This window comes from Chrysemys picta, chromosome 1 (genome assembly GCF_011386835.1).
Source record: "Chrysemys picta bellii isolate R12L10 chromosome 1, ASM1138683v2, whole genome shotgun sequence".
In the NCBI taxonomy this organism is placed as follows: domain Eukaryota; kingdom Metazoa; phylum Chordata; order Testudines; family Emydidae; genus Chrysemys; species Chrysemys picta.
The window spans coordinates 230941190-230956700 of record NC_088791.1 but is presented as its reverse complement, the minus strand read 5'-3'; the positions used below and the strand labels follow the sequence as shown (position 1 = coordinate 230956700).

At 39.9% G+C, this 15511-nt stretch overlaps 1 protein-coding gene across 2 annotated transcripts; it reads left to right on the top strand.

Moving 5' to 3' along the window:
- The first annotated feature begins 534 nt into the window (after positions 1-534).
- Positions 535-15336, top strand: LOC101936567 (acetylserotonin O-methyltransferase). 2 transcript variants are annotated; one of them, XM_065580778.1, is made up of 8 exons: positions 535-2487; positions 4100-4274; positions 6472-6601; positions 7760-7828; positions 8389-8507; positions 12106-12246; positions 13474-13596; positions 14242-15335. In XM_065580778.1, the coding sequence occupies exons 1-8, from the start codon at positions 2374-2376 to the stop codon at positions 14451-14453; spliced, it is 1083 nt and encodes a 360-aa protein (XP_065436850.1). In that variant the 5' UTR covers positions 535-2373; the 3' UTR covers positions 14454-15335. The 2 variants fall into 2 exon arrangements, with proteins under 2 accessions (XP_065436850.1, XP_065436851.1); XM_065580779.1 differs by lacking the exon at positions 7760-7828 and having other exon boundaries at positions 14242-15336.
- The last annotated feature ends 175 nt before the right edge of the window (positions 15337-15511 follow it).

Here is a 15511-nt window from a genome sequence, read left to right as displayed (position 1 = left end):
ACTGCTTTACCACGTTATATCCAAATTTGTGTTATATCGGGTCGTGTTATATCGGGGTAGAGGTGTGTGTAATTAGAGTTTGCGTCGTACATACACACAATGAGCAGAGTTAAGGTTGTGAGTTCATCTGCAATAGTCATACCATGACTTCTGAATGGTGAAGCATAGCATTCTCTTAAAGAAGGACAGTGCAATGTAAACCCCCCTCTCTCAATGCTGACTTCTGGCTTTGACCTTTTCAGGGGGTTCATCTACCCTCCTTAGACTTCAGCCAAAGAGGCAGCACATGCCTGTAAAGACAGACACTGGAGGGCTGGGTTGCTTGGAGTTCTTGATTGGGGCTCTTGATTTGCAGCATCCTACTTGGTCGAGGTGTCTCAGTCTTTAAGGCAGGGTGGAGGTGGGGGCTGGGACTGGGGATTCCAGCCCTTCCCACTTCACTGGGTCCCAATCCAGGGCCCTGTGTAAGTCAACTCCTGAGTAGAGGACCTCCCTAAATCCACTGCCCAGGGCTACTTCCTACCACTGTGAATTTGGGGTGTGACCCCTATAGTCCAAGCCACTGTGGTGGCTTGTCTCTAGTAGTGCCCCCTCATGGACCATGAGTTGCACCCTGCCATGGTCCCAGGTTCCTCTGGGCAGGGCAGTCATAAGTTTGGCAGGGTCAGACCCCCACAAGGTCTCTGTGCTTCGGTCAGCTGGGTTTCTCTTAGGCTGGGTGATCCTCAGCCTCTTCCTCAGACTCCCTTGATTCTTTCCTGGTGTCTGCCTTCGCTGCCAGGATAGTGACCCTTCCCCTCAGGTAGGGAGGCAGCCAGCTCCTGCCTCTTTGCCAATCAGCCCCAAACTGAGCCAGGTTCTCTCTTTTTCTCTCTCCTCTGGGCCTGACACTGGCTGCAGGTATAATGGGGCAGGGCTAGCTGGGCCCAAAGGCTCTCCTTAACCCTTTCCATGCTGGTGGACGGTTTCTCTGTTTCATGGCAGACGTGCTCAGAGAATACAGTACACTGGTAATGTAAGTGCATGTAACATGTTTGTAGTGGCACTATGTAGTGAAGACAGAGAAAATATGGCATTTTAAATAATAACATTCTGTACATCCACACGTAGGCCAGAATGCTTGTAATAATTTAGGCCTAAATTTAGGCCGAGTGTCTCCAACAACCTTTGGATAATTGGGGTATACTTTTATTTTGGAATAGAGTTCTCCACATAAGGCACTATTGAGGAAACGCTTATTCTGCAATAGCTACGCTGGTCAATTTCCCTGTGTAGACAAGGCCCAAGTGACTAAAATGCATGATGTTTTGTGAGCTGTATTTCACTTACAAGTTTAGTCTTGTCTAGAAATTATGTTAAATCAGTAAGTAGTTGAGAGTACTGAGGCTGGAGAAACTAATTACATTAACTAAGCCTGCTACTACTATTTGTTATAGGAAACTGTGCTTATCTACAGCAAAAGTGAACAATGAAAAACCCTGAGTGTTTCAAAGAGTTTAGCTTAGAAATCACATATCTTTTTCATGATCAAGAGAATTGATAGTTCTTAGAGAGAAAAAAAGCAAAAAGGAAGAAGCTTTGAACTGGCTTGTAAACTAAAGATTTTCCCATCACTTGTACCTTTACTTAAAATAAGGCTTACAATACTGGTGAAATTCCAGAAAAATTAAAATAGTTTCAAAATGACACCTGCATATTGTATTTTGTGTATAATGGGAGATAGTCTTGTGCTGGTATAGGTGGCAAAACTTGGCTATATATACCTGGAAAAGGTAATTTCAAGCTGTTTGGGGATTGTTTGATAATTCATTTTCCCGAATTTTTAAACTCTACTTTAGAATTGTATGGTTGAACTGACACAAGCAATTCCATAATTCCACTGGCTGATAAACTTGCTTAGAGATAAATAAGGATCTATATTTAAGGATCCTATAGTTCCACACTGGTGCCAAAATCACTGCTCAGAATAGCATAGAACTAGGATAAAAGTTTGTCGTTGTACCATGGTTGTGATTAGACCTTGAATTAATGTAACTGATTTATTATGTCTTTATAAACTGTAACATCCCCTGTTCAGGTTTTCGACATTGTAAACACTATCATCTAAACATTTTTATTTTGCTTTCTATAATTTCTCATTAGCTTTTTAAACACCATTTTGGCTGATGAAATACATAAATTCATAGTAATTCTCCAGCCTGTACTTTATGGACAGAGAGCCAAAGAACAGCAAGAAACCTAATAGAAGTAACTAGCTGATTCAAATTCTTCAACCAATATGTGTGTGTTTTTAATAACGTCTTTCTCACAACTAATAAGGTTAAGTGAACTACCCACTGTGATCTGTATCTAGTGGAAAAGAGGCTTATTTATATGACGAAGGCAAGAGGATCTCTCACAGTGCGCAGAAGGAAAATGAGCTCCACAGAAGACCTTGACTATCCTCAGCTCTTATTTCAATACAACAATGGGTTTTTAGTCTCAAAGGTAAGAATTACAAATAATGCCTGGAAATTATATTAAAACTAGGTAGGTAGAAATTTCCAAACTCAATTTAGATGGTTATTTTAAATCTCGAGAAAGGAACAGACTCAATACAAGAGGTCCCAATTTTAATCTCAATCTCCTAGTAATTTGTCAGATTTTAACTTGAAATAGGCATGATGAAAGTTTGCAGGAAAAAAACCCCGTAAGAGACCTTCAAGGATGGGCCAACTCTGAGATAATTTATCCAACTCCTGGAATTTAGGGGCTTTGGGTAAAGGGAACCCAGATCTGAACCAAGTTGTATTATTATAAAGTCTTCCAAATGATGCTTTGCTAAATTAAAATCACCCACAATCATGCCAGTCTGTTTTGCTAATAGAATATCTCCACATACCTCTACATTTTGGGTTTTTCAGATAAACAGACCACAGATCCAAATGATCCTTGGTTTTGATTTTGAAAAATCCAAACCCAGATAACACAGTTTTGCAAAAATATTCTCAAATGCAGTGAATTTTACATATCTGTACTTACCTTGTGCTGCAAAATAGAACACAGTGGCTTAGTTTTATTTTGGCAAATTTATATCTGTTGGGGGAGGGGGGGAACAGATCTAGTTTAATGACTGTCTTTCAAGAAACAGTAGTAGTGGTAGTAAGGCAAGGTGGAAACCCAGAGATTTCATTTCCCTCTTTGAAGATTTTTTTTACAAACCATGTGTTCCAATTAGTATTTAATATTCCTGCTCTGTCAAAATCCAACACAGCAAAACAAGAAATACCATTCATAGGTGTGTGTGGAGGGTGGGGGGGGGGGGGGAATTAAATGCCCAATGAGTCTCCTTTCCACTGTGGAGAGAATATAGGGTAGTTCAAACAATAACAGTTTTTTAAGCACTCAGAGACGCAGTGGATGGCCAACATTTTTCAAATTCGCACTCTTAAAATATATTTTTGAAAGATAATCTGAAGATAATTTTGATTCTGCTGGATAGTGTTATCTTATCTCTGAGAGGGAGAGGGGGAACTCTGTGAAGGTTTACAAAGGATCATGGCAAGAAGGAGATTAGAACTGCCACATTTGGCATTTTCGTGAACTTTTTCTATGACAACAATAAAATATGCAATCTAGAATTATGCGTTCCATGCTAGATAGAAAGACATTTGTTACAATTTGGGGATAGGCTATTAGATCTATCTAAGGGCTCCAAAGCTTTTAGGATTGTTTCTGGCTTTGATGCATGAGACTTTTATTGTTTTTTTAAACAATATGTCACATCATCAGTCCCTTAATCATAGCACAGTGCCTTTAAAATGTGGTATTGTAAGGGTCTGTTCTAAACCTATAAAGGCAAAAAAAAATGCATACACAATACCTGGCCTTAATATGTGATCATTTAATGGGTAGTTCAGCAGGGAACAGAAATGAAAGAAGCAGTGCAACTTAAGCAACGGTCTCAGTGCTAAAAGCAACTGCAGCGTTTTGATGGTTGAAAAACACTTTAATGGTGGTTTTTACAATTCTTGTAAAAAATTTTCACCTAAGGAGCTGCTCATCAGGGGGCATCTGCACTTTTTCTTACTCCACTGTATCCACCGCCATTTGCTTTCAGATTATGTTTACTGCCTGTGAATTGGGAGTGTTTGATCTATTGCTGGAGTCAGAAGGGCCCCTGTCTTCAGATGCCATTGCTGAACGTTTGGGCACCAGCGCCAGCGGAATGGAACGGTTGCTTGATGCCTGTGTAGGATTAAAGCTCCTGGGAGTCGAAATGAAAAGTGAAGGAGGTAATGTTGTCAGGAAAGGAGAAGACTAACAATTAAATCACTGTTGGTTTTAAGGCCTCATTAAATAGTATGTGTGTGACTGAGTTATAATATTAAAAGCAAAAATGCCAGAATGAGGGAAGAGGTACAATGTGGTTTGAGAAATCTCAATGCATCAGATTTACAAAAACTGAACGTGGGTAGAAGTAAGAGAGTAAAACAGATGCATAGTCACTTTTCTACTTCTCCTAAGAACCTATTTAACTCATTGGACCAAATTCACAAGCAATAGTAATTACCCATGTGTAAGGGAATTTAAATTTAAGCAGCTGTAAGGGAATCTCTAAGAGAATGTTGTAAGATGTGTAACGAATATAGTCTGGAGGCCAGAGGATGGTATTAGTTACACTAATTTAGACTTCTTTAAGATCTCCCGCTAACTTGGCCAATTGTCTTTATATCAATTATCTTTATTACATAAAGTGCAGTTTCAGACTTCCTGAGCTAAAGACAAGAGGTCAGATCCTGAGCAGGTATAAATGGGTGAAACTCCATTGAAATTGACAGAGCTATGCCTGTTTACCCTGTCTAAAGGTCTGAAGCTCTGCAGTGTGAAGTGTACTTTAGAAATATTTAGAGATAGCTTAGAAAGAGATGTGTTCAGACAAAGTAACCCTGATCGAAAATCCTATGTATACAAAGAAACTTCTTTGCTGTGTGTTCTCTGCTTTCAGCCTGAATTGTTCTCTCAGTACACAATTTAGCAGGCAGAAATGAGGAGAAAAGCCCACAGAGAGCAGGAAAAGACTGTACCAGATACAATATCTATCTACTCTTCCTAATCTGTTGTATTCCATATGCAGCAAACATCGGTGGATCTCTCTGTAAATGCCACTCACACATTTTGCTGACAGAAGCTGCAGTAGGTGTTCTCCCCTTGGGAATCAAGCAGTGTTCTAAGGATTAATATAAACCCATTGGTACACAGGGACTGCTATGATAAACACCCAGAAGAGTGGCCTTTTTACAAGTACGTTCTCTGCTCTGAGGCCACGTCTACATGGGGAAGTTATTTTGGAGTAAGGAAGGGGGAATTTAAAGCGCTATAGCCATTCCACAGTAGCTCCCCGTGTGGATACTCTTATTCTGGAATAAGAGTTGGCTTATTCCAGTTTTGCTTGATCCACTTCCAAAATGGATTAATCTAAATTGGAAGAAGATACTGATATTCCACAATAATAGTGTCAGCATGGGGAACTCTTACCAAACAGCTATTTCAGTCCATTTCACCATGTAGACAAGCCTTTAGAAATCTGTGGCCACTTCAGAAGCCACCTACACCCTTTCCATGGCAACCAGCCCAGCTGCAGGAGCATAAATGAGGCAGCATCCACCCTACTAATGGAAATTCAGGTGGATGCTTCAGAGGAACTTTTTCACCTCTGTGGCAGCTGCCTGGGTGTAGAACACACACAGCGACTCTCCTGGAGCTGCCCAGACCCCAGTCTTCCCATCACACAGAGTTGAAGAATAGATTTAAAGCCTAACCTGGCTCTCATTGAATTCAGTGGGAGTTTGCCTGTGCTGTAAGAGAGAGAACACATTCTATACCAGCCCATATATCTGTCCATGAAAGAAATATTGTAAGCATAGTAAGAGCCCAAAACTTTGCATCTGTCAGATGACTCCCATAATCAGCCAGTGAGAATATTGAAATTCTGTAGCACTAGATGACCTCAGAAGTGTCTGAGCTTTTCAAGTTAGGGATTATGGGTAGTTTTATGTCCTGCGGACTTAACTCTCCCTATTGGTTTCCTCAGCAGACGAAAAAAGACTGGTATGTTAGGTATTATTGCTGAAATAAGATGCTTTTGAGCACCTACACTAAAAAGCATAGTGGAAAGAGATGTCACCACAGGCGTTTGGCTTATACACTTTCACAAAGAAATGGTGATGGTGCTGGGGTGTGCTTTTTACATCCTGGAATCCTTCATTCCAGATCTTGCAGAATCTGATGGGTAGCTATGGTATGCTATGCATTCGTGCTCCCAGACCTTCCTCCATCTCTGGTCTATCTAGAGTGGGGAATCTCCTGCAGTTTCCTTGTTGCTTTGGTTGCATTCCTACAGCTTGTTCTTGTTACACGGATTATGCTGTAAAACAGGCTTTGCACAATGACAAGTTTGTAAATGTTAACTTACCTTCTTTTTCCCTTTAGCCTTTTACAGGAACACAGAGCTTTCCAACCTCTACCTTACAAAATCAAGTCCCAAGTCTCAGTATCATAATTTGATGTACTACTCCAAAACTGTCTATTTGTGCTGGCACTACCTGACAGATGCTGTGAGGTAAGGAGATGAAAACTTATGTAGTTTGTACAAAACTCATGTGCCAACATCCATTACAATAAAGCACTTTGCTACATTTGTGAACCTGCTCAGGAAGAGGCATGTCTTTGGAGAAACAATAGAAAATGAAGAGATATGTAACCCACACACTTCCTGGGTGTGGTGCTCTGTCCCATGTAGTAGCACTGAGACCACTTGGAGATTAATGAATGTGCTACAGTGTTAGCTAACAGCCATGTGGCTTGAGGGGCATGCATTTAGCTCCAGAAGTCCCAGGTTCAATCCTGCCTGCTGATGATACATACACCTCTACCCCGATATAACGTGACCTGATATAACATTTAAATTGGATATAACACGGTAAAGCAGTGCTCCGGGGGGGGTTGCGCACTCTGGTGGATCAAAGCAAGTTTGATATAACGCGGTTTCACCTATAACGCAGTAAGATTTTTTGGCCCCCAAGGACAGCGTTATATCACGGTAGAGGTGTATTGACTGGTAATTGTTTCAGAAGCATGTTGAAGTGCAAAGTATCACTATTATTACATGAGCTTATGTTTGCTAGTGCTTCAGTGAATGAATTCACTGCAGAGTCAGGAAACAGACTTTTATACTATGCTTCTTTGTTGTATCCCAAGGGGAACATTTAATCATGATAATAGTTTCTGTGGAGGGAAGCCCTCGGCCAGGCAAATGATGATGAATAGTGACTGAGGGATGCTTGCAGGGATCCTAATTGGTTGTGTTGCCAAAGGCAGAAGAAAGTGAGGAAGGAAGTCAATGTATATTGGGCCAGAATCTCAGCCGATACAACTCAGCACAGCTCTTTATGGAGCTGTGTCAATTTACACCAGCTGAGGATCTGAGCCCTGTCTCTGGTACATCAAATAGCAGTTGTGTTTCCTTCCTCTTAGTGGTGTCCAATAATGAACTTTAAATAATAACAAAGTAGAGACTGATTTCCTTTTTGAATCTTTTGGTGTGGCACAGACAGTTTTCAGAATGATTCAAGCAATCAAAGAGTAACCCTTGTCATGCCAAAGGTGATTCCCTTTTTCCTGAATAAGTTTAATTAAATAGGTACTTTAATACAATTGCCACCAATGCAGCAAGGTGTTAAACCAAAAATATGCTCACAATTTTGTAATTTTTTTTAAGAGATGGGAAAAACCAGTATGAGCGAGCATTTGGCGTTTCATCAAAAGACCTCTTTGAGGCTCTCTACAGGTAATAATCAATTTAGTGTTGGGATAACTTTTCTATTTTGTATTACTACTTCAATGGTGAAATATGATGATTAGTCCTATTCACATGAAAACCCTGTCATTTCAATGGTATCCAGTGTTGAGAAATATCTGGTATTTCAAATATGCTTGTCATTTGGTATCAAAGCAAAAAATTCTTACTTGCAACCTATCATGAAAAGTTTGTTATGTACCATAGTTGGTATAATGGAAAATTCTGTTAAATGAGAAACATCTGGGGACCCTTAGGTTTAGCATCATAACACACTGCTAGATGATAAGTGTAACATGTTTTTCTTCCAGTAAGTCTCATAAAAGTGTAGGAAACAGGGTGGATATATTTTTAATGTTTTGAATAGCTACTAGTGTAAGTTCTTTTTACTAGTGGTCTAGTCTATTGTGCATGCTGGCTGAGAAGTATTAATAATAATTAATAATATAGTATTTGAGATAAAGGTTAGTGAAAGAGTAATATTATGCTAGCCATCAATGAATGTGTCATAATTTACTTGTGCTACAAATAATGTTCTTTGAAATCACTAGATCAGAAGAAGAGATGATCAAATTCATGTATGGTTTAAATGCAATTTGGAGTATATGTGGCAGAGATGTGATTGGTGCATTTGACCTTTCACCTTTCACCATCATTTACGATCTGGGAGGTAAGTGTCATCAGAACTTTTAACTGCCTTTTTTTGTAAGCTGTGGATAAATAGCACTTATACTATGACCTGTGTGAGCAATAGAAAAACAGGACAGACTTCAAGGCCAGGATCAATCACAAGGGAAGCATTTTACATTTTGAGCCAAAGTCATATAAAATTATGAAAATGATAAAAGCATTATAAAGTGGAATGTTTTTGTCAGTCTAAGGAACCCCATAGATCTAAGCAGCAACTTATTTTCCTTCTCATTGATTGGGTAGGTTTTTCTTCTGCCATTGCTTAAGAAATTCTACCGGAACAGCTTCCAGGCTACTCTTCACTTCATTCTGTGACTTTAGGTTGATGAACTGCCTACATACTTCTTACCCCCAAACAGCTTTACCGTTGTCTCTGTATTTCGATCCTGTTAGGATTTATAGCACCATGCAATCTCCATTACTACGTCTCCCCTGCTGTTTTGCTCTCCCAAGTTTCTAAAACACAGAAAGCAGAAATGAAGTCTGGCTAATCTGCTCTGGCCATTTTCATTTCTCATCCTCTAAAGCCATTCAGTATGCCTCAGCTGTGTCTTATTCTTCTTTGCAGTGGCCTTACCTATGATTTTCTGACTAATATTGATGACAAATTTTTCCTCGAGCCATTCATAGCATTAGACCAGCCTCTGCCAATGTAGTTCTCTTATGGCAGGAAATATAGGCAACCTATGGCACACGTGCTGAAGGTGGCACGTGAGCTGATTTTCAGTGGCACTCACACTGCCCGGGTCCTGGCCACCGGTCTGGGGAGTTCTGCATTTTAATGTAATTTTAAATAAAGCTTCTTAAACATTTTAAAAACCTTATTTACTTTACATACGACACTAGTTTAGTTATATATTATAGACTTATAGAAAGAGACCTTCTAAAACCGGTAAAATGTATTACTGGCACGCGAAACCTTAAATTAGAGTGAATAAATGAAGACTCGGCACACCACTTCTGAAAGGTTGCCGACCCCTACCGTGTAATTTGGCTGTAAAAATTCTGCAGATATCTTCAGTCACACAGCAATCACGTCTGTGCTTTTCGTGATGCGACTGATGGATTAAGGTCTGCTGCAGATTATGATGATGATGATGTTTTCAGTGTTGTGTATTATTATTTCAAATTTTTCTTGGCTACATTTGTTGGGTTACTTGCATGCCCATAGCCCTGATTCAGCATCAATGGGAATGATCATGTATTTAGGGATAGACCTGTACTTAAGCACCTGGGTGAATCAGGGTCCGTAAACATGATTTGTTCTGCCCTCCGACTATTTCATTTTAAGTAGATCTGGCTGGGAAAATGAATCTCGCACTGCAAAAGTTTCAAGGTTTTAGAAATAAACTGTATCCCAACTTGGGATGAAAAGCCAAAATCTCAAACATTTTTGCAGTAGAGAAATTCTGGAATACTTCATTTTAGAAACACCAAAGTGCAACCTCACCACAGGAGCTGCAGAGGAGCCAGAGAGCTGGGGGATCCCGGAAAACTGCTCACCAGATGGGCTGCTGGTGAGGCAGAGTAGGCAAGCTGGCAGGAAACCAGGCAGGCTTCTATTGAAAACTCATCTGGTTTCCTTTTGAAAGATTCCCATGGAATATTTTGCATTCGACGAAGTAGCATTTTCTGATGGAAAAAATGTGTTGTGGAAAATTGATCACCAGCTCTATTTTAAGTACGTTATCCTGAAGCTCAATGTGTTCAGAGCCATGGAATCTTTCCAAAACGTCCCATGCCCCACCCATCACTTGAACACAACTTATAGTTCCTTTTCCCCTCTCCTGCCTTCTCCCCAAGACAAATGTACTGGTTGTCTTGCAATTTCAGTCCTCTGCTTCCCAGACTGGAATCAGTGTTTTTATTACAAGGGATTTAAAAGTGTTCTTGGTGGCTGTTTGTATAGAATTAATACTGAAGAGCCACTATACAATTTGGTAGTCTCAAAATTTGGACCACTTGCTTCCCTCCCATCCTTCTTTCTGTTTGCAAAGTCTATGTACAGAAAATCTTTTGGTGCCCTTTTTTGGTCTGAATCCAAACCCTAAAATAGTTGATGGGAATTGTCCCATTGACTCCACTGATCTTTGGAGAAGGCCATTGTTTAATGCTCACTGCCCGCAGTCTTATGCAAATGAATAGCTCTGCAGGAACAAATGCATGTGTGTGTGGGATGGAGCAATAGCAGCCGAAGCAGAGAAACCAGATCAGTTTTCAGTTCACTGTTGTAAACAGTGAGAAAAACATGAATTTAAATATCATGGGAAAAATAACCTCAACATATGCTGTCCTTTTAAGGTAAACTAACTCAACTCATGCTCCTCACCAATTTCTTTCCCCCTCTGGGCTTTGTTTTTACAATACAAACAAAACCCATCCTGAACATTAACTGTATGGTAATGTTTTGAATGGTGAATACTGGATGTGAATCTTTCAGATTTTTAACAATTCAGTTATTTTGCTCATGTCTCAGTGTGGCATTTTCTATATACCAAGACCTGGCTTTGGTGTAACCCTAATGGGAGGAGGTAAGGGCTTTTGAAATCCAGTTTGTAGGGAAGGGTGCCTAGAGTTCTAATGCATTGCTGCAGCGACTGTGCTGATTGTGACTATGCTGGGACACAGGAGACTTGTGTTCTATCCCAGCTCTGCCCCTGGCCTGCTGGATGACCTTAGGCAAGTCATTTCCCCTCTGTGGGCCTCTGTTGTCCCATCTGTACAAAGGAGATTATGATATGTGCCTTCTTTGTGAAGTGCTTTGATATGCATAGATTAAAAGCACTATAGACTCATAGACTTTAAGGCTGGAAGGGACCACTGTGCTCATCTAGTTTAATAGCACTATGTAAGAGGCTAAGTATTATTATTTGCTATATGCATTCCTAAATATTGAAGATGGGAGCTTTAAAACAGAAGAATGGTTCATCGATTTTAGATAAGGGGAAGCTTTTAGTTTCATGCAATGCTGGTTGAAATTTTTTCAGAATGTTTTCATAAAAAATTGAGGTTTCTGTTTTCCAGTGTTCAAAACAGATTTTATTGGTTTAACACCTCCTGTTTTATGGCAAACACTGAAATGGTTATCTCCATTCCTGTTTAACAAAATAGAGGGTTTCAGTGAAATAAACTTCCATTAAAAAAAAAAGTCCTAAAAAATTAATGAAAACGAAAACTTAGAAAAAGTCAATATTTCATAAAGTTTTCATATTCAAACTGGTCATTTTTTGAAAGAGAAAACTCTTCATTTGAAAATTTCCAGCCAGCTATAGCTGCATCACACTGTGTTGTTAAAACAATATCCTTTACAGGCTGGTGGTTAGATCACAGGACTGGGAGCAGGGAAAATTGGGTCCTATTTCAGAGAAGACAGATAGGATGGGAGACCATGAACAAATCACTTATCTCTTTTGTACTTCAGTTTCTACTTCTGTAAAAATGGATAGTAACATTAACCTACCTCACAAGGCACCATGTGTCTGAGTTTATTGCAGTCTAAGTTTCTTAGATGGAAGATATAAAAATGACCAATATTGTTATATTTGAGCATTTACCCTGTATTTCACTTTCACTATAAGGATGTGCAGGTGGTTTGGCCCAGGAATGTATTTCTTTGTACCCAAATTCTACAGTCACAATTTATGACCTACCTAAAGTAGTACAAGTGGCAAAGGAGCGTTTTGTACCCCCAGAAGAACGTCGGATCACTTTCCATGAAGGTAAACTTGGTTCATTTTGTGTATGCTCATATGCAAAGAAAAATGTGCTGAAGGGACCGTGTTTCATTATAATAGAGTGTAATGAGCAATGTACGCCATTTGAGCTTGGTTACTCACCTGGGAGAAGCTGAGCTATTAATTGCCAAGGATGCAAGTATATTCCAAGGCCTTGAACATCATCCCAATTAAACAGCAACGTAAAAATTAAAAACCAAACTCCATGCTGTGTGCCTCCTAGCCCTTCTGTGTCACTTGGTGGGGATGTGGCTTTACTGAACAATTGTGGGGAGGTCCAAAGTGTGCAAAATTGTTGAAAACAGTAGGTTGTATAGATTAGTGCAATGTGACTAGCAACAAAGGCCCCTAAGGAAGTCCATGTTACATTTGAAGGGATAAATGCTGTTGGGGTCCTGTTACGATATAAATTGAGTGTTGAGACATCTTGCTTTTAGATGTCTATTTTTACCGTTTAAATAAAAATAAATGGTCAGTTTTGGGGAAGTGGGGGTCGGAGGAGGAGGGGAGAGACAGAGAAAGGGGATCCAGCAGTGAAGAAGGGGAAAAAGTGGAGGGGGGTGATGACCTAAAAGCAAAGACAGAGAAGTGTGACAGACGGTTTATATGGGTGAAGCAGACAGGAAAGAGAAAGAGAGAGAGAAACGAAATTGGCATTCAATTGGATGGATAAAGAGCACACCAGCAATTATTCAATACTGGGAGATTTGCTCCCTAAGTGGGCTGTGAATCTTCTTTATTTGTATTGTGGTCTCACCTAGATTGGAGGAGTTTTTTTAAATGTAATTGGTGTAGAAGAAGGTGAAAAATAACTTTTTTTGGTTTGTTTAGAGAACTCTCGCCATCCCTTTCTTTTTACTGCATTACGTGTACGTTCATTTCTGTCTCTTCGGAGAAATTGTGAAGCACTAAAATTTTTCCAAAGAATCAGATATGTCTCTTAAATGTTTGGCTGCTTACATTTTTCAGGCCTCTTCCACTCTTAACACGAACAAACCCCCTTCACACTGCCACACAGCATTGAGAATTTTTGCCATACACTCTTAGTCACTGCTTAGCATTAGCCGTGAGCATGACGAGCCAGAAGAGTGTAGTTTCCCAGCAAGTCTTTTGAGTAGTTTTGGAGCTAGCTTGTGCTTTTTGCAACACCAAATTTAAAATGTTTGCTTATTCAGGCCTGTTTTTTGCATTGTTTTTTCTTTTTTGTTACAGGAGATTTTTTTAAAGATCCAATACCAGAAGCTGACCTGTACATTCTGGCGAGGATCCTGCATGACTGGGCAGATGACAAGTGTATGCAGCTACTAGCAAAAATCCACAAGGCTTGCAAGCCTGGTATGTTTTCCTCTTTGCAAAACACAGACTTATAGATATCATTTGGTTTGGACAGGGGTTTTGTGCTTTTTTTTAAAAGGTCCATTTGAATGAAAGATTAAGTAAAGAAACATACACTGAAAACCTTTCTCCTTTTCAGTCAGTGATTTGCATCCAGGCCACGTGAGTAATAATGGCCAATGTGAAATTTTTCACAATTGGTTTCTAGGTTTGGGCACTTCACTTTAGACATGGAAGGCCAGATATTTAAAGTTATTTAGGTGCCTAATGATGTTGACAGGCACCTCTTCAATTTCTGAAAATTGTTAATCTGCGTTTCTAGGTGCCATGGGGTTTGATTTTCAGAGAGGCTGAGCAACCACACCTCTGGGGTTCATTTCTGCTGGTGTAAATAAATGTTTCAATCCCAGCTAATAGGTTCCCCTTCACTCTCTACTTTTGAAGTACAGGAAATAAGTTAATTGATGCACAGAATCCCTCTTCCTATTTCATTAAATACTGTAGCAATATAACATGATTTTTCTTTTCATTTAAGGGAGATCACTAAGGTTTTGGAAATACCTAAAAATGCAGTTGAAAAATAAGCTTTAGCGTCCTCCTCTGACAAATTAACGTGTTTGTTTTTAAATCTCTTTATCCCATCAGGGGGAGGAGTGCTGCTGGTTGAAACACTTTTGAATGAAGACAAAACTGGGCCTTTGGAAACCCAGCTTTACTCTATGAACATGTTGGTTCAGGCTGAAGGAAAAGAACGAACGCCAGCCGAGTACAGCAAGCTCCTCGCTGCAGCTGGTTTCAGAGAGATTCAGGTCAAGAAAACAGGAAAGCTCTATGATGCCATTTTAGGAAGAAAATAATTCTGTCTCTTCTTTCTTGCCTATTGTTAGATGTGTAAATGCAGTGAAGTGACCATCTTTTACTAGACTGCAGCAGTGAACCCTGCTCATAGTTAACCTTGTCACTTTGTTTGTACAACAATACACTGCTAGAACATTCATTCATTATGTATGTTGAGCCTACAGGGATTGACAGTGCCAGCTTGAATGTGACTCCTGTTTGGTTCTGGACTCTAACTGTGGGAATAAAGTAATTAACACATGTTTAACAAGAAATAGCATGTGAAAGCAACACTATGGAAAGCTTATACTCTTTGCATTATACGTTTTTTTCTATTCTGTCAGACTTTGTACTTTCCTCACTTTTTGCATATTTAACATAATGTCTGACCCGTCTGGGTTTGTACTCAGCTTTCTTCTTGTAAATATAAACTGTACATCACTGTACTGATTACTATTGGATGCACTGAGATTCTATGAAAATGTATACAGTGTAAAGGGAGTGAACTCTCTCTTGTCAGGATTTGCCATCTTTCAGTTTCTTCAAATGTTTCTTAATTCAGTCTCACATCAGAACAACAAGAGGACAGTCAGTATAATGAAAAGTATGAGATTCAAAACTGATCAAATGAAGTGTTTCCCCCCACACTGTCTGTGGCACTCATTGCTACAGGATACCACTGAGGCCAGGAGCTTAGCTGGATCCAGAAAAGTGGTCAACTTTTATATAGATAAGACTATTCCTCCTGTTCCCTCCTCCTTCTTAGCAGGCCCAAATATGCCTGCAATGCACTCCCACAGTCCCACCCCTTACAGCTTAGGGTCATGTTCCATTTTGGGCCTGGGGTCTTCATCCCACCCCTTTTGTACCCCATGGGTGGGGTAAGGAGTGAGGTTGTGCTCTTGTCAGTATTTCTTTGGTCTTTTAGTGTTTTATACCTCCCTGTCCCCCACACCTTTGCCCCTCCCAACCGATTGTTTGATTTTGCCTTGAGATAGTGGTTGAGGCAAACTTAAAGTGTGCTCTGAGTAACACTTTAACTGCTCTATTCTGTTCCCATTGTACTAACAAATCCAGC

Coding starts and splice junctions, on each gene's coding strand:
- LOC101936567 (XM_065580778.1), top strand. CDS start 2,374: ATGACGAAGGCAAGAGGATCTCTCACAGTGCGCAGAAGGAAAATGAGC. Junction 2,488..4,099: donor ATGGGTTTTTAGTCTCAAAG/GTAAGAATTACA, acceptor ATTTGCTTTCAG/ATTATGTTTACTGCCTGTGA. Junction 6,602..7,759: donor TACCTGACAGATGCTGTGAG/GTAAGGAGATGA, acceptor ATTTTTTTTAAG/AGATGGGAAAAACCAGTATG.